Source organism: Saccopteryx leptura, chromosome 13 (genome assembly GCF_036850995.1).
Source record: "Saccopteryx leptura isolate mSacLep1 chromosome 13, mSacLep1_pri_phased_curated, whole genome shotgun sequence".
Taxonomy (NCBI): domain Eukaryota; kingdom Metazoa; phylum Chordata; class Mammalia; order Chiroptera; family Emballonuridae; genus Saccopteryx; species Saccopteryx leptura.
This window is the reverse complement of record NC_089515.1, coordinates 44,111,863-44,130,703: the sequence shown is the minus strand read 5'-3', so window position 1 is coordinate 44,130,703 and position 18,841 is coordinate 44,111,863. Positions and strand designations below refer to the sequence as shown.

Sequence of the window (18,841 nt, the reverse complement as noted above, 5' to 3'; positions counted from 1 at the left end):
TCTCTCTCCCTTCCTGTCTGTCTGTCCCTGTTTGTCCCTCGCTCTCGCTCTCTCTTTCTCACTCACTAAAAAAAAAAGAAGGAAAAAGATAGCTATTCCAGCTCTCTTTTATCTGATGTGAGAGTGGTAACTTTTCTATCCTCTTACTTTGTATTTATATTTTTATATATATAACATTTAGTTTATATTCTATTCACTATTCACTTATAGTTTTACATGTACTATCCTTCTCAAAACATTTAAAGTTAATTGGTGGAAAGGAATGTTGGTTTGGTGCTATTGAGTATGATGTGAAGCCGCCAAAGCCCTCAAGCCCTTGTCACCCAGGTCTGAGATGGCCACTCCCAGTTGAAGAGTTCCAACTGTCTCTGAGCATTATTGTTCCTTTGGTCTTGCATGGGAAGGATGATGTTATTTGTGCTCCGTGGTGATATTGTTACTGGAATATTACTGAAGTGATTTCTAAGGATGAAGAGTGATGGTAATCTAAGTTGCTGTATTTGAACTCTGAGAATCCTGAGAATACACCTTGCCTTGCAAGCCTGCTTCACTGCAGCCAAACCATTCCCTGTTGTAGGAGTGAGCTCAGACCTCTTTCTGTCTTCACAGAATGATAAATTAATCAGTTTGTACTCTGGGCTCTGCTTTGAGCCATCTATTAGACCTCAGATTAGATCAGAAGGGAACATCAGAATCTGCAGAAGTCTTTACCTCATTTATCATCCTCAGCCACCAGAAAACTGATGGAGTATTTGTAACTGTCACTGAGTGACAAGGGGACAGATGGTGGACCATTGTCCTTATCAGAAGATGGCCTTTTCTCTTTGCACAATGCCCTTTCCACAGTATTTCATTAGCTTCATTTTCTCATCTGTCATCTCCAGCAATACAATACATAGATTGTAATATATAAAAACATAAGTGTATTTTATGCCTATAGAAATTGGACTTAGCAGAGTTGAATCTTCTGTATAATTAAAATAGCCTATAAAGTTGTCATTGTTACATGTGTTTAATTTTTCAAAATGATGCTGTCACAATGGGCATTGCTTTGATAAAAGGCATTATGTTTTAGATTATCTCAGATGTACTGTTTGATAAAATTTTAAATTGTATTTAAATATAATGGAACTCTCAAACTTTGTATTTTATTTTTTAAGCATTTGTTGAGCACCTGCTTGTGCATTCTGCATTCATCCAGGTGCCCAGGAAACATAAATACTGTCCCATGAGCACCTTCTTCAATTAGTGCTATCTCTGATAAATTTGTAGTTTCACAAGTCTCTACACACTCACTTAAATATAAATAAACTAAGTTTTGTATATGTTGCTTTCATTTTTGAATAGTGTTCAGATAATGTAAGTAGATAGTTTATTTGATATGGCTAGCGCCGTCCAGCAAATCAGTACTTACGCACCAGCTTTCCTCATGACTGTCTGAAGAACAGCCTGCTGGAATAGCGTTAGGGAGGAGTGACAGCAGTGACAATAATTGTTTCCTACAGATTCTTTTGGTCTTATTCTGAGTAAAACTCTGACACCCAGAGAATCATACCTCTTTAACTTAAGTAATTATTACAAGCCCTCGGCACATATTAAGTATTGAATTAAATGTTAACGAGCTTAAACTATAGTTTATTTTCAACATACTGTGTTTGTGAAGGTGGTGGTATTCCAAATATATGATAATGTGCTGTTTTAAAATGTCATGCTAATTTTAGTTGAGCATTCTTCTTATTCTTCTTTTTCCCCCATCTGCTTTTCCTTTTCTTCTAAATTTCCTTCTTTGTTCCTTCCCAGACACCTTCATTTTTTTACTCTTTACTTCTTCCTATGCCTCTCTTTTCTTACCCTCATTCTTCCCAGAGAAACAAGGGGAACGAGTCCCAACCCTTCAGTTTTTGTGGAAGGCAGGAGGAAATATAAAATGCCTGCTTTATCTTATTTGTTATTGTGCCAAGCAGGCTTAAGAGAGCAAAATGCCTCATAATATCTTTAAGAATTTAAGAAAAAAAAAATTGATTCTGGAAAGGACTAATATCATGGGATTGTAGACTCCAAATGTGAGAAAATACAGGATGATATTGAAAGAAAAATGGTTTTCCAAACAAAGTGTGAAAACACTGACGTTATTTTCTTATCTATTCAGTAATGCAGCCATCTCCACCCTGCTCTTGAAAGCAAACTTTTGGCTCTAGAGAAATAAGCCTCTTGAGCGTGACATTGCATTTCTATTAAAGAAGAAACACTTTTTAATTTTCAAATAAAAATATATTTGTTGTTATTGTAATGAAGCTTTGGTCCTTTTTTTTCAAAAGAGACCTTTAAACCCTTTTGATCTAGGAAGGATAACATCCTTAAAAATTCTCAGTTCTGTATTATAATATTTCAAAATAATGGGAAACAGATTATTTCCTTCGATGTCTCAATGGGCCGCATTTTATGAAATGTGTTTATTCTGAGGTAACACTTGAGAGAGCTATAAAAATGGGAGTAATCCTATATTGTGTCATTCGTATTTCCTTATATATTCTATTTATAGAACTTTTACATTCTTTCCCAGAGATCATGACCCTATCTATAGTTTAATTTTTTTCATGCCTCTTTTACAAAATAAGGAATTATGAGAACCTTTAGGAGGAGTTTGATAGAATATCAGGATCATAAACCTCAGTATTTAATGTAGTAAATTATGTTAGAAAGGCCAGAGCTTTGGTCTAGGATGCCATAAAAGGTAATTAAAAGAATGAGAGGAGTATAAACTCTGATGAGATCATGTCTGTATAATATTAGTTTCCTTATATACATTTATTAGTATTTCCTATTGTAGCAATGTTGCTTAGATGACAAGTCACAATTGTGATTTAAAAACTAGACTTTTTATTGGAAGCGTATGAAATTAGCCATACTTAATTAGCTTTGGTCTTTCCTCATTGATTCTTAGAATGTTTGAAGGGGAGACTTTAAAATTTATTGTCTAATGCTTTTATTTACTAGTGAGGAAACTGAGGCCCAGAGAAGTCATTCTGTCATGAGTTGCAGAATTTACTCTGGTTTACAGTTTAGTGCTATTTCTAATGTATCAGTCTGCGCTTCTGTGCTTAAAGGCAAAACTGTCTTTTATTAACGCTTATGTAGAATAAACAGTGTCAAATAGAAAGGCCAACTAAGAGTCTTTTCTAACTCATTAGCAGGAGAGCAGGACTCTGTGGGCAGGAGTGTATATTTCCAGTGGTATCAGGAAGGAAGGAGGTCAACTGGCCTTTGAGATGATTTCTGGTCCTGATTGATTCATATTTTGAAAAGGACCAAGTAAATCATAGATACTGTGTCTCAAGAGTATATTTTGCTTTTCCTTGTGCCTGTGGCATAATAAGTAGAATTTTTAGTGAATACAAAAAGATGAGGGTATTTTTACACAGTTATAGTCATTCTTCCCCAGCACAAGTAAGCCTAAAGCAAGCGTACCTTATACAAATTTACCCTCTTTTCTTTAAAGAGCTTCCATTTTCTTGCACTCTCTTATTAGCATTAATTTTATAATAATTAAAGTTATATTAATTGTAGAATATTTGAGAAAAAATGATGCCTACTGTTAACATTTGATCTAATTATTTTCTGCTTTTTTATATGAACATATAAATCTTACACATTGATTTATATATAAAATGCATTATATAGATTTGAATCCTGAACTTATATTTATTATTATATGATGAATATTTTAAATATTGGTATTGTTCAAAAATTAATGAAATCTATATAGTCAGTTTCATATTGATGCATGGACCATAATTTATGTAATCAATTCCTTACTTCTGACATTTTGTTGTTAATCTCACTGCAGTGAATATATTTATAAAGAGATATTTTGATACTTTTCTATTTCCTTACAGTAATTTTTCAGAAGTAAAATTATTTAAAGTATCTTTATTATTATTTTTTTGAGCATTTTATTAAATATTAAGCAGACTGGGGTTCTGAGATTAGTTGGTTGTTCAGAGAACAGAGGCTGGGATACCAGTGTCTGAAAAGCCTGCACCATAGAGAACTTGAAGCAGGCAGTATTTTACAGAAGAAGACATGAGATTGCTACATTTTTATGATCCTCACCAGTTCCTTGGGTTTTTAATTTTTTTTTATTTAAGTGAGAGGAAGGGAGACAAAGAGACACTCCCGCATGTGCCCTGACCTGGATCTACCTGGCGACTCCTGTCTGGGGCTGATGCTCCCATCCGGGGCCCATGCTTGCAATTGAGCTATTTTTAGCACCTGAGGCTGAGGCTCTATGGAGCTATCTCAGCGCCTGGGGCCAATACTCTTAAATCAGTTGTGCCATGCCTGCGGGAGGAGAGGGGAGGAAAAGCAGATGCTGCTCCTGTGTGCCCTGACTGGGAATTGAACTTGGGGCTTCTACATGCCAGGTTGACATTCTACCACTGAACCAACTGTCCAGGCCTGCCTCCTTGGGGTTTTAAGGATGGATGTCATCAAGGATTGGAGCCTAAAGGTTAAGTTTCAGGGTTCAAGACAGCTCAAATCATATCAGAAATCTCAAATAATGAGTATAAAGAGTAATTCAGCAACAAGATTTTATGGACTGGACCACTGCTGAGAATAGTTTGAGTGGGAGGGAGGCTGCTTGCCGGTCTGTGTCCACAGATTGCAGAATTGCTCAGGTATACAGGAAGCCAGATCTTGAGCAGCCAGATCAGTTTCAGAGCCTACCAGCTAGTGGGTGGATTCTGCTGGTGTATTTCCTGTCACCACAGATTTGGCTGTGGTATGAAGTGAAAAGCATGAGAACCTTCATCTCTATTGACTCCATAAAGCAGAGCCTGGCAGTTTTTGGTCAGCATTGTTTCTAGGCCCAGGTAATTGCCAGGTAACCTGTGCCCTGGCCCATAACCTCAGACGTAACAGAACTGGGTAAGGAAGATGATTGGATCAGTGCAAATAGAGCATCACACTTCTTTTCGTAAAGCACCTCCTTAACATGGATCTTTTCTGCAGGAGATTGTCTTTGGTTCTTACAACAGATTTCATACTTGCAATGCACAATTCTGGCACTAATGTGCACATGTGCTAATTTCATTTTAACGTCAGCTCTTAGATACCAGAGAGAGATGAATATTGTGGTTTCATTTACTTTGGTAAGCCAAACACAATTTTAAGATTCATGTGTACAAATTATTTTTTCTTACAGGAAAAAATAACCATTTTCTAAGCTAGTTGATAGAACTCTGTTACGAACCTCTATGTTCTCATCACTGAGCCCTAACAAAGATGAATTTATGGTGAACCCTGCCTTATTGACATTTCATCCACTGTCCCCAAATATATGTTATTTTGAAGTCAATTCTAGATATCACTTCATGATACCTATTTTTAAAAAGATTTTCTTATAGTAGAGAAAGAATTTGTCACAATCATCTAGTAAAAAATTTTAATATTTTGTCTTATTAGTCATTTTCTCCCCACACACGCATGTAAATATGCAAAGATATATAATATATAGTTATACATTAATTTTTGTATAATTGCATTAGATAGGGAAAAGATTAATCTGCTACAATAAAGGCAGCAGCAATACAATGATTTTGAGAACATAGAATTTTATTTCTTATAGTACAGTGTGAGGGATATAGTCTACATTGTCTGGGTGGCTCTATGCCATGTGGCTTTTCAGGGACCCCTCTCTGTCATCCCCAAAGATATTCCTTCCCCTTCAGGGTCAGCTGTGTTATAGGCTCTTTTATGTTCCAGTTTGCAGAAGGGGAAGAAAGTGAATGGGCCTTCAGACACTGTGCGTACATTCACACTCCATTGATTTAGAATTCAGTCACATGGCCCCTCTTACTGTCAGAGGGCCTGGGCACTTCAGGCCTCAGCAAAGGACTTGTGTGGCTTGCTAAAACTCTCTGACTGTGCAGGCTGCTCCAGAACAGGGTGTTGCTGTGTCCTTTCTGTGACCTGGGCAGCGGGATGTAGAGGCTTAATGGGACTAAGGTTCAACCCATTTGGAAAAACTATGGCTGGTGTTGAATTCTTTCATCAGGTTGAACATAATGTCTGATTGTCTTTCTTTTTGTGGTATTGACATACCATATTTCCCCATGTATAAGATGCACTTTTTTCTGAAAAATTTGGGGTGTAAAAACTGGGTGCGTCTTATACAGTGGTTGAAGATTGTCTTATACATAGGGAAATATGGTTTAGGCCATTAATTAATGGGTAACTAGATTGATTCCTGGATATGAGGATATTCCAATTCTGCATTTCATTTTCATTTGTTATTTGGAATACGTTTATAAAGAAATGCTTTCCCTCGTGTGTTCTTTGCTTACTGAGTGGCAGGATAAAATTTTGATTATTTATTAGTTTTCAAGATAATGAATTGGTTTCATATTTTTTCCCAAAGGCATCCAATTAGTTTTTAAAATGTACATTTAATTATAAAGTCATGGGTAAACATTTTTGATGTGTATGTGTGTGTGACAGGGACAGAGAGAGAAAGGGACGAACAGATAGGAAAGGAAAGATAAGAAGAATCAGTTCTTTGTTGCAGCTCCCTAGTTGTTCATTGATTGCTTTCTCATATGTGCCTTGACTAGGGGGTGAGGGCAGCTCCAGCAGAGCAAGTAACCCCTTGCTTAAGCCAGCAACCTTGGGCTCAAGCCATTGACCATTGGGCTTAAGCCAGTGACCTTGGGGTCATGTCTGTGATCCTGTGCTCAAGCTGGTGAGCCTGAGCTCAAGTCGGCAACCTCGGAGTTTTGAACCTGGGTCCTCTGCATCCCAGTTTGACACTTTCCACTGTGCTACTGTCTGATTAGGCATGGATAAACATTTTTGATGAAGTTCAGTCACTTGAAAATTTCCTTTTTGATCCTCAAATTATGCCATCTTTCGATAGTGGGAGCCTCTTCAAATTTACTCTCAAACGCTTTTGACATGAGCCTGAGTTTGATTTATTTTTTTGTTTTGTTTTGTTTTTGTATTTTTCTGAAGTTGGAAACGGGGAGGCAGACAGACCATGTGCCCGACCGGGATCCACCCGGCATGCCCACCAGGGGGCGATGCTCTGCCCATCTGGGGCATCGCTCTGCCGCAATCAGAGCCATTCTAGCGCCTGAGGCAGAGGCCACAGAGCCATCCTCAGCACCTGGGCAAACTTTGCTCCAATGGAGCCTTGGCTGTGAGAGGGGAAGAGAGAGACAGAGAGGAAGGAGAGGGGGAGGGGTGGAGAAGCAGATGGGCGCTTCTCCTGTGTGCCCTGGCCAGGAATCGAACCCGGGACTCCCACATGCCAGGCTGACGCTCTACCACTGAGCTAACCAGCCAGGGCCTGAATTTGATTTGTTATCTTGCCTGTTGGTATGGGAAGATGTTTAGGCTCATGATGAGTTCTTCTGCTAAGAAACCTCATTACTTTAACTGAGAAACAGTATTTTAGGAGCATAATCAGGGATGCTCATTGCTGGGTTGATCATTATGAACAAAATTAGGAAATAAATAAAAGGTATGTGATATGTATGTGTATAAGTACATACACACTTATATACAAATAAATGTTTGCATATATTTGTTATTTATTTAAAGATAATGGGCTCATGAATTTTTGAAATTCAAATTCAAGACTGCATGGGTTTAGGTACTTTCTCTGTATCGTGTCTATTGCCTTTTTTTTTTTTTTTTTTTTTTTTTTTGGTATTTTTCTGAAGTGAGAAGCAGGGAGGCAGAGAGACAGACTTCCATATGCGCCCAACCAGGATCCACCTGGCAAATCCATCGGGGAGCAATGCTCTGCCCATCTGGGGCATTGCTCCTTTGCAACTGGAGCCATTCTAGCGCCTGAGGCAGAGGCCATGGAGCCATCTTCAGTGCCTGGGCCAACTTTGCTCCAGTAGAGCCTTGGCTGCGGGTGGAGAAGAGAGAGATAGAAAGGAAGGAGTGGGGGAGGGTGGAGAAGCAGATGGTTGCTTCTCCTGTGTGCCCTGGCTGGGAATCGAACCCAAAACTTCCACAGGCCAGGCTGACGCTCTACTACTGAGCCAATTGGCTAGGGCTGTATTGCTTTTATTTTATACCAAGCACTCAGTATCAAAGGCACAGGGAATAATAGAATAGTAATATTCAGTCTTCCTTACTTCACCCCACATTATACACAGTGGTCTCAGAGTAATATTACTAATACTGCCACTAGTGGTAATTACTGAAAATAGTTTAAATTTTTTTTATGTTTTTCTCCATTCTTTCATCTTTTTTTTTTATAGTAATATGATTTAAAAAAAACTGAGATGCAACCATTATGTAATATATTCTTTAGCTTTTAACTAGTAGTTTAGTCTTAGTTCTGTAAGTTTCTGTGTAATGCTTGCCAGTAGTCCTACTGTCTGGTCACTTTGGTTCTCTGAGGCTTGTTCCACAGTAGAGTGAGTCTTCAGGAAGTTCTTAGAAAAATAATATTCTGTGAGTTTTGTTATGTAGATAGCAGTTTATCTGTGCCTTTCATGGTCCAGATATAAAATTCATAGCTCACATTTCTTCCTTTGAAAATACTAAATATATTATTTTCTTTTGGCAAAAAATATTGCTACCAAAAAGGCTGATGAGAATCTCATATTTTCTCCTTGTAACTCACTTATTTTTTCTACATGCCCAAAGTGTTTTTATTTTTTTTTTAAAGCCCAGAAATTATAATAGGATATGTTTTGGTGTTAGCCACTCTGGGTCAGTATTTTCAGGAATATATTTAATCAATCTAAAGATTTTTTTAAATTGATTTTAGAGAGAAGAGAGAGAGAGAGAGAGAGAGAGAGAGGATGGAGAGGGGGGATCAGAAGCATCAACTTGCTTCTCATATGTGCCCCGATCGGGCAAGCCCAGGGTCTTGAATCCACGACCTCAGTGTTCCAGGTCCATGCTTTATCCACTGAGTCACCACAGGTCAGGCTATTTAATCAATTTAATTCTATCCTTTTCAGGAAAGTTTTCTTTAATTATAGTTTTTAATATTTGATCTTTCCCCTTACCTTGGTTTTCTTTTTCAGGGACTCCTATTATTTGTATGTTGCATATTTCCCTGTCTTTATTATTTCCACTTCTTCTCAAACCATTCTTACATATTTCTTTTGATTTAAATTTTTTCTCCTGTTCATCTTTTATTTCTCAGAGGCATTGTTTATTGTCTTTATTCACCCTTATGAGTCTTCTATCGTATCTTATTTCTTAAATAATTTATACTGCTCACAAAAATTAGGGGATATTTTAAAATGAATATGAATCAATTAAAAGAAGCATTTGATTTTTTTTATTAAATAAGAACATCAGAAAAGCAGACAAGTCCAAGAAAGTTTTCAGTTATGCAAATGAAATGCAAAACCAACATTTAGTTCATGGGTGAAAATGCACTGTATACAAAAGGTTGAAAGTACTGGAGCATCTGCTTGGTCCCTGATTCCCTAATTTTTGTGAGCAGTGTATTTTATTTGTAATCTCCTTGAGCTTTATGATCTAAATTCTGAGTTTTTAAGATGGTGACTTGTGTTGTTTTGTCATGCTTTATACCATTTTTTTTCTATTTGTTTTAATTTATTTTGAAATAGAAGGTTACATTTTTATCTATTCTGTACATGGTTTTTCTTTGTTGTGGTGTTAGTATTCTCTTTATTTTACTTTTCTTTTAATTTTGACTTTGATAATTTTCTGTTGCTTATTTTCATGGGGAATTAGTTTTATAAGACTTTTAGAATGAGTTATGATTTAGGGTAGCTATTCTAAGTTCATAGAACTCTTTCTATTGTTTTTATGAAAAACATAATAAATTGCTTCCTAAAATTTCCTGATTCTGTTTGTTCTACTTTTATTAAGTCCCCCGCCCCGGTCTCTAGTATTTATAGTTTGCTCAATTCAGTTCCTCTTTAGCAGTTTCTCTGTGGCTCAGTTTTAAGAGTTCACAGGGGCCAGCCTTCACCGGACAGTTCAGACCTCCGTGACCAGGTGCCTTTCCCTCACCCACCGCTGGAGTGAGCACACCCTCTGTTTTGGATGCTATTCAAAGTGGCCTATTGAGCCCCAGTGGAATACTTTCTTTTTCAGAGTTCTGTTCTCAGGTTCATTATTCACTCTATTATTTCCCTTCGATTTCTCTTTTAAAGACAACAAAAGTCTGTTGACCTGTCTTTACCTACTTCTTTGTAGTTGGGGACTTGGGGATCCCCTATCATCTTATTTTGTTGTAAATATTTTCTGTGGGTTTAACTTTTGCTGTGTAACAGCTCTTTATCTTTTATATGGTGATATAGAGAGAATCTAAAACTTTGCTACCACTGTCTCAGAATCCTCTGTTATAAGCATTATATTGACTAATATTTCCTCGTAGAAATATTTCATCGTTTTCTGCACCACTCCTCAGTATTGCTCTGTGCACTCTTTCCATCTGCAGAACCATCTCAAAATCTTCCTGTTTAGAGTCTTCACACATTTAATGGAAAAATGACCACTAATTATTTTGAATCATATCCAAAAGCATTTTTATCACCAAATGTGATCTCTTTCTGACAAAATGTGAAAACATAATACAAGCCACTAGAAGCAAATATATAAAAACTTGAAATGTATTTCTAGAAAGATAGAGAAGAAACACATTTTAAATCACAGAAGATAAAACACAAACGGTCATGCATACTAATACCTGTCTTTCACCTAATAAAGTGATGTATCAATATTTACAAACAAAACAAGAAACACTAGGCACTTGGCCACATCACTTGTAGGTGCATAAATTATTTCACACTTTGGTTGTTTAGTTGGGGAATATTCATGAAAACCTTTAAAAATATGTGTAAACTATGACCCAGGAATTTCTGTTTTCTGATTTGATCATAGAGAAATAATAAACAATGTGTTTAAAATTTTAACTATAGACCCTGGCCGGCTGGCTCAGTGGTAGAGCATCGGCCCAGCGAGTAGAAGTCTGAGTTTGATTCTTGGCCAGGGCACACAGGAGAAGTGCCCATCTGCTTCTCCATCCTTCCCCCCTCTCTTTTCTTTCTCTCTCTCTCTTCCTTTTCTGCAGCTAAGGCTCCATGGGAGCAAAGTTGGCCTGGGCGCTGAGGATGGCTCCATGGCCTCTGCCTCAGGTGCTAGAATAGCTCAGATTGCAATGGAGCAACGCCCCAGATAGATGGGCAGAGCATTGCCCCCTGGTGGGCTTGCTGGGTGGATCCCGGTCGGGCACATGTAGAAGTTTGTCTCTTTGCCTCCCCTCTTCTCACTTCAGAAAAATAAAAAATAAAAAAATTTAACTATAGGACTATTGGCTGCACTGGTGTTTGTTATATTGAAAAAATTTAAATTATCCAAATATCTAACAGTAAAGCAGGGGGTCAGGAACCTATGGCTTGCAAGCCTGATGTGGCTCTTTTGCTGGCTGCATCTGGCTCACAGACAAATCTTTAATTAAAAAAATAATGTTAAAAATATAAAACATTCTTGGCCCTGGCCAGTTGGCCTGGCGTACGGGGGACCCGGGTTCGATTCCCGGCCAGGGCACATAGGAGAAGCGCCCATTTGCTTCTCCACCCCCCCCCTCCTTCCTCTCTGTCTCTCTCTTCCCCTCCCGCAGCCAAGGCTCCATTGGAGCAAAGATGGCCCAGGCGCTGGGGATGGCTCCTTGGCCTCTGCCCCAGGTGCTAGAGTGGCTCTGGTCGCAGCAGAGCAACGCCCCGGAGGGGCAGAGCATCGCCCCCTGGTGGGCAGAGCGTCGCCCCTGGTGGGCGTGCCGGGTGGATCCCGGTCGGGCGCATGCGGGAGTCTGTCTGACTGTCTCTCCCCGTTTCCAGCTTCAGAAAAATACAAAAAAAAAAAAAAAATATATATATATATATATATATATATATATATATATATAAAACATTCTTATGTATTACAATCCATTCATTTTCTAACACTCATGTTCATGGTTGTGGGTGGCTGGAGCCAATCACAGCTGTCTTCCGGGACAACATCAGATTTTTATTGGACAATATGTAATGTACACATATGGCTCTCATGGAATTACATTTTAAAATATGTGGTGTTCATGGCTCTTTCAGCCAAAAAGGTTCCCGATCCCTGCAGTAAAGCATTTAGTAAAGTTAGATATTCATGAAATGGAATACCTTATAGCCACTAGATTATGTTCTAGAATATCATTTAATGATATAAATATACTTGCAATTTTATTTAATTAATTAATTTTTTGTGGCAGAGAGAGAGAGAGAGAGACAGAGACGGACAGGAAGGGAAGGAGATGAGAAACATCAATTCTTCATTGCGGTTCCTTAGATGTTCATTGATTAATTTCTCATATGTGCCTTGACCTGGGGACTACAGCAGAACGAGTGACCCCTTGCTCAAGCCAGCGACCTTGGGCTCAAGCTGGTGAGCCTTGCTCAAACCAGATGAGCCTGTGCTCAGGTTGGCGACTTCAGGGTCTTGAACCTGGGTCCTCCACATCCCAGTCCAATGCTCTATCCACTGCACCACCACCTGGTCAGGCTATACTTGCAATTTTAAATGAAAAAAGTAGATTATAAGGTATTATAAATGGCATATCCTATTTTTATAACAAATATATACATGAAGAAAATGTTTAGAAGGATAGACTCAAATAATTATGTTTTAGGTGTTAGAATTATAGGAGGTTTTTTTAAAATTTTACTTGTATTTTTATAATTAACATGCATTTTATTTGTATTAAGAAAACTATTATTATTAGTCAAACAAAAATACAAATATATTCTTATTTGTTTTTAGTTTGAGGTTCTTAGGAAAGTTAACATTAGTATCAGTGCATGTGTGTGTGTATGAATGTGTATATAAATGTATTGTCTTTTTAAAAGACATGATTCTTAATAGTTCTGGGTATACTCTTCTTTTTTCTTTTCTTTTTCTTTTTTTTATTAAGTGAGAGGCAGGGAGGCAGAGACAGACTCCTGCTTGAGCCCTGACTGGGATCTACCCGGCAAGCCCCCCTACCTGGCAATGCTCTGTCCATCTGGCGCTGCTGCTCAGTTGCTCTGCAACCAAGCTATGTTAGTGCCTGAGGTAAGGCCATGGAGCCATCCTCAGCATCTGGAACCAACTTATTTGAACCATTTGAGCCTTGGCTGTGGGAGGGGAAGAGAGACTGAGAGAGAAAGGGGAGGAGAAGGGGAAGAGAAGCAGATGGTTGCTTCTCCTGTGTGTCTTGACAGGGAATCCAACCCAGGACTTCCACATGCTGGGCCAACGCTCCACCACTGAGCCAACCAGCCAGGGCCTGGGCAGACTCATATTTTTCTTTAAAATGTCTGCATTTGTGTATGTATAAGGATTTTTAGTAGCTCTATTAGATATTCAAATGACATAGAAAATAGTATAATTGGACCTTTCACAAAATTGAAGATATCATTTAGAACAGTGTATTTTCAACCACTGGTCTGTGGACTGGTGCTGATCTACCCAAAATGTCATGCCGATCTGTGAAAGAGTTAACCATCCTGATGTTGTATAAAGATTATAGAGTCTTTGGGTCTATAAAGCTTCATATAGCATCATGGTGGTTAACTCCTTCATGGACCAGCACAACATTTCTGGCAGACAGGCATTTGAAAACCACTGATTTAGAATATTCCTTTTCTTCAGTGTAGTGATAGAAGTTTCACATCAGAGACTCAGCCTACATGAGCAAGGCTAGGGGGAGTGGATGTGGAGTAGTGGACAAGCTTGGTTTTGTGAAAGTTGTGGTTTTGACCTTGAGTTTTATGATGATGGACATGACACCAGACTTCTTCAAGCCTTTGTTAAGCACCTGTAGAATGTAAACATGTCACCACCTGTTCTGGGATTATGAAGATTATGGGAAATAATATATGCAATTTAGCCCTTTGCTGATCACATAGTAAGAACTCATTGAAAGGTGATATGGATGGTGATTTCACATATGACTGAGTCATGATTTTGATTTTCTAACTATGAGCAAGATATTTGACTCTATGTCTGTTTACTCGTGGTTACAATGGGAATAATAAAAGTAAATACCTTCAAGTATATTCTTAGTAAAGTTCAAGGGACTAAATGAGCTCACAGTAATAATAAGTTCTCATAAATACTATTTTTTCCTCTTTTTTATTCACCTATAATGACATATAATATTGTATTAGTTTTAGGAGTACAACATAAAATTTGAGATATATATAAATTTGCATAATGATCACAAAGTGTTGAGTTATCATCCATCACCACACATAATTAAAATTTTTTCTTGTAATAAGAACTTTTTAGAAATCTCTTGTTAACTTTTTCTATATAGTACAGTATTGTTAACTGTAGTGACTGTGCTGTACATTATTTCCCCAGAATTTATTTATCTTATAACTGGAAGTTTGCAACTTTTAATCACCTTTCATTCATTTAACCATAAACACTATCATTAGCTCTTACAACATACTTACCGAGTGCCTGCCGTATACCAGACATGGTAACCAAGGTTGTCATGAACCAGTGCGACTAGTATTTTCAGGTCCCAAGCGAGAACGGTGTGGAATTAAGAAAATAGACTTAAAGAATTAAAAGATGGGTTTGAGGGGATCTGCAATTACTGCTAGCAGAAACAGACTGCCCTAGCAGAAACAGGCCATGCCCCAAAACCACATCTTCCTTTATTTTATAAGGCAAAGTGAACTATTAGCAAATCAATGACTTCTCTGATTACAGTTTCCAAGGCAAACCAAGAATTCTACCAAGTGCAGAAAACCCCCACTATACATTAACATACACAAAGAAGCTAGTCTTTCCAGGGAACATGGGGGCAGGACGAGCATCACAGCTAACATGGAGGTGTGTGGAAGGGCTTAGCCTTTTGCAATTTAATCAGGCACATGAGGTCTGGGTTGGGCAGCAGCCAGTTCCCAGCACCTCTGCTCCCCAGAAATCCAAACTCTAAAAACCCTGTTGATTTTTCAGTCCCTGACACAAGCCCAGGAACATTAGTGGGCTTGTGACAAAACAGACAAAGTCATTGTCCTCATAAAAATTATATTCTAGTGTAGGAAATTGCAAAGGAGTATTTGATGTTTGGCAATAATGTGAGGCAAGGCCGATGAAGAAAAATGAACAGAATAAGGAGATGGCAAATAATAAAGGGTGTTATATAATATTGGATGTTCATTTTAGGTGAAAGCATGCAAGTATATGGGAGAACATTTTTTGGGTAAGGGAATAGCATGCAGACTGCTGAGGCCGTAACATTCCTGATGAATGTGACAAACAGCAGTACCCCATTGTGGGTGGAACAGGGTGAACAAGAAGTGAGAATTATAAGATAAGGTCAAGGATGTAGGGCTGAGTAGGCCATGGGGAGGACTTTGAATTTTACCTTACATGTGATGAGAAAGTAGGGCTTTGATAAGAGGAATGATATGATGTGATTTTGGTTGTAAAAAAATCAGTGGCTGCTTTTGTAGAGAAAAGACTTGGGGGTCAAATTAGAAGCTGGGACACCAATTAATAGGCTACTGCATCATTAGATAAGAGCGGATGATGCTTTAGACCAGGTGATGGTTGTGGGAGAAGTGAATAGATTTGGGATGAATTTGGGGATATATTTGAAAGTAGAGCTGATAAGATTTGCTGATGTATCAGACATGAGCAGTTGTGCAAAGACGGTTCCGTTGACTGAAAACAGAACCACTATGGGAAGAGAAGCTTTATATAGATGGGCAGCAGAAGATTTGTTGTGAACTTATTCTGGAAATGCTTATGGTGGAAATACTCTACCTAAGTGGAGATTATCAGGTGACAGTTTGTCATAGGAGTGGAATTTAGGGGGGAAGTCAGGACTACAGGTAAAAATTTGGGAACTGCCTGTGTTCAAATAATGTTTCAAGCCACTGCTCCTGATCGTGTATTTGGCTAGAGAAGAGGGACGGTCCAGGGGTAGCTCTAAGATGCTCCAGCTTCACCAGTCAAGAAGAGGAAGAGGATCCAGCAGAGAAGGTGCAGCTGGTGACAAGGTGGAGGGCAAGGTGATGTTTGGAAGCCGAGTGACGAACATGTCAGGGAGAGGAGGACGTAATCTATGGGGTGAAGAGTTAGAAATTTGAGGGAAAAGATCTAAAATAATATCTGGGAAGGGGAGTGTTGATAAGATAGTCTGTGGTTGCTTGATTGCCTGGCAGTCGTAGAGCCCGTTTGAGGTGTAATGTAAATTTCAGCGAAGGCAAGTCAACATGGTTTGTCCTTATAGCCACATTAATCTGCTCAAGTACGCGTGCCCAGTTGGGAGAGAATTGGATTTAGGGTTGGGACTTTGGCATGTGAGTGTGAAGGAAGAAGAGGGGCGAGGGAGCTGTGTACATGCGAGGGGGGACTATTGTGATGGGCCACAAAATCCGAGATGGGTCACAAAATCCGAGATGGGTAAGGGCGGAAGTGGGCCAAACTGTGTGCTCCAGCCAACCCGAATTTGTGATTACAGTTGCTGGGAATCACATTCCACTCTCATCTCTGCCTGTGTGTTTTGGGATGGCCTTTTCCTTCCTCTTTCCTCCTACCTTTCCCAACTCCCAGCCCAAACAGACACACATATACCCAATGTCTCCCATGTTCAAATTCAGTCTGCCCAGCATGGTATAGCAGACATGGTGCTTCCTTCTTGAAATACCTTTTCACCCCCAGTGAACAGTGATCTTTTCTCCCCGCTCTGACCTCCTGTAGCCTAACTAACTGACACTGAATAGGTTGGCATTACATACTTGTGTCTGTATTTTGCCTCTCCTACTACCTCTGAGCTTGTAAGAAACAGTGATATGTCCTTTCATCCTTAGAATTTGGCTGATGTGCAGCAAAGGTTTGACCAGTCAATGAAAATCTCAAGTAAAACAATATTATCCAAAGTAGTTGCAGAAACCAGTAGTTCCTGGAGATTACTTTTACTTTTATCTACGTGCTACATTATTTTGTAAATCATCATCTTCATTATTTCATTTGTTTATCTTTCAGGAGCATCTTTCCTTAAAGAAGTACATTATTGACATTGTGGTTGAAAGTACAGCCCCACCAGAGCCTCTGAAAGAAGGAGAAGACCGACAGAAAAATAAAAAGAAAGCCAAAAAGATAAAAGCTCGCATGAACTCCAGGTACTATAAATAACCTTAAAAACAAAAGAAAAGAAAACCTATTAGTAATGTTTCCTCCCTCCCTCCCTCCTTTCCTCCCTCCCTCCCTCCTTCTTTCCTTCCTTCCTTCCTTTTTTTTTAGTGAGACAGTGACAGAGAGACAGAGAGAGGAACAGATAGGGATAGACAGGCAGGAAGGGAGAGAGATGAGAAGCATCAATTCTTTGTGGTGACACCTTAGTTGTTCATTGATTGCTTTCTCATATGTGCCTTGACCAGTGTGGGGGAGGGCTCCAGTTGAGCCAGTGACCCCTTGCTCAAGCCAGCGACCTTAAGCTCAAGCCAGAGACCCCACACTCTAGTTGGTGAGCCAGCACTCCAGCTGTTGCGCTTGCGCTCAAGCCGGATGAGCCCGAGCTCAAGCTGGGACCTCGGGGTTTCAAACATGGGTCCTCTGCATTCCAGGCCAGTGCTCTATCCACTGTATCACTACTGGGTCAGGCAAGGTGATTTATTCTTTTTAATGTAAATTCATTTTGTTTCCCTTTTATTGAATTTATTGGTATGACACTGGTTAACAAAATTGCACAAGTTTCGGGTGCACAATTCTACAACACATTATCTGTACACTATATTGTGTGTTCACCACAAGTCAAATCTCCGTCCATCACCACATATCTCCTGCATACCCTCTTCCACCTCCCTCTACCCCCCCGAAAAAGTTTAAAGTTGTTTACTTCAAGAAAGCCCTGAAAATAACACTGATGAGCCTAATTTATAGCCACTTTCTTTGATTGAGAAAGAAAACTGCCCATCGATCTAAGGCCCTTGCCTTCACCTGCTAAGAGCTCTCCTTATAATTTGATGCAGAAGCCCTGCCAAGCTCGGGCCTCCTCCAGTGCTCAGTACTATGTTTCAGTATATGTAAACCAAGCCTATTTTTCTTGCCAACTATTGATTTTTAAATGAAGTATTAAAGAAAATCAATAGCAATCAACAAATAGGAGTCTGCTGGCTGTGGTGTCAAATCCCATGACTAGGTTTAATCCATTTTGTTGCCTGTCACAACAAGAAAAAGTTCAAGAAATATCTGGAAATGGAAAGTGAGTTGTCAGACCTGTAGTTTATCATCAGCCTCAAAGCGACATCTAAGGACCGGACAGCTGTATGGCACATCATGACCTCACAAACTCTGCCATCACCTGATGATGGATGAGTCTTGTTCAAGGGTACAGTGCAGTTCCTCCGTAGTAGATAATTGGAGAGAAGGTAGGCTGGATGTGTTGTTATACCTTTCTTCCCAAATGTCTTGAGAGATGGAGAAGCTACACCCATGGGAGTATAGAGATGTGGGTCTAGAATAATGGGGAATGGTGGTCATCTCTATAGTTGCCAATTTCAGATTGTAATCAAAGAAAGGGTCCACTTCATTTTACAGAATCATTGAAAACTTCAGAGTAGTCATTGAGGCAAAGAATAAAAGTGGCTTTTTAATTGTATTTTGAGGTCCCTCTAAGTTTTTAAAAATCGTTCCACAGTAAACTTTAGGGGAGGACAGGCCTTCATTTCTACTTTATGCTAAGAACTTACTGAGCTCCTTATGCTGGAATGCTACAGAGCCAACTGCGTTGGTGAACTAACCCAGTCCCGTGGCTTTAAATATCCTCTCCTTACCAATTTTATATCTTCAATTTTAT

The 18,841-nt window shown here is 39.0% G+C and overlaps 1 protein-coding gene across 4 annotated transcripts in view; it reads left to right on the top strand.

The window, feature by feature from the left end:
* SCAPER (S-phase cyclin A associated protein in the ER) overlaps window positions 1-18,841 on the top strand; it is a 312,151-nt gene that overhangs the window by 120,670 nt on the left and 172,640 nt on the right. For all 4 annotated transcript variants that reach the window (XM_066354622.1, XM_066354624.1, XM_066354623.1 and 1 more), the window contains one exon: window positions 17,029-17,165. In XM_066354622.1, coding sequence (XP_066210719.1) covers window positions 17,029-17,165 — 137 coding nt within the window. The remainder of the gene's footprint in view (window positions 1-17,028; window positions 17,166-18,841) is intronic.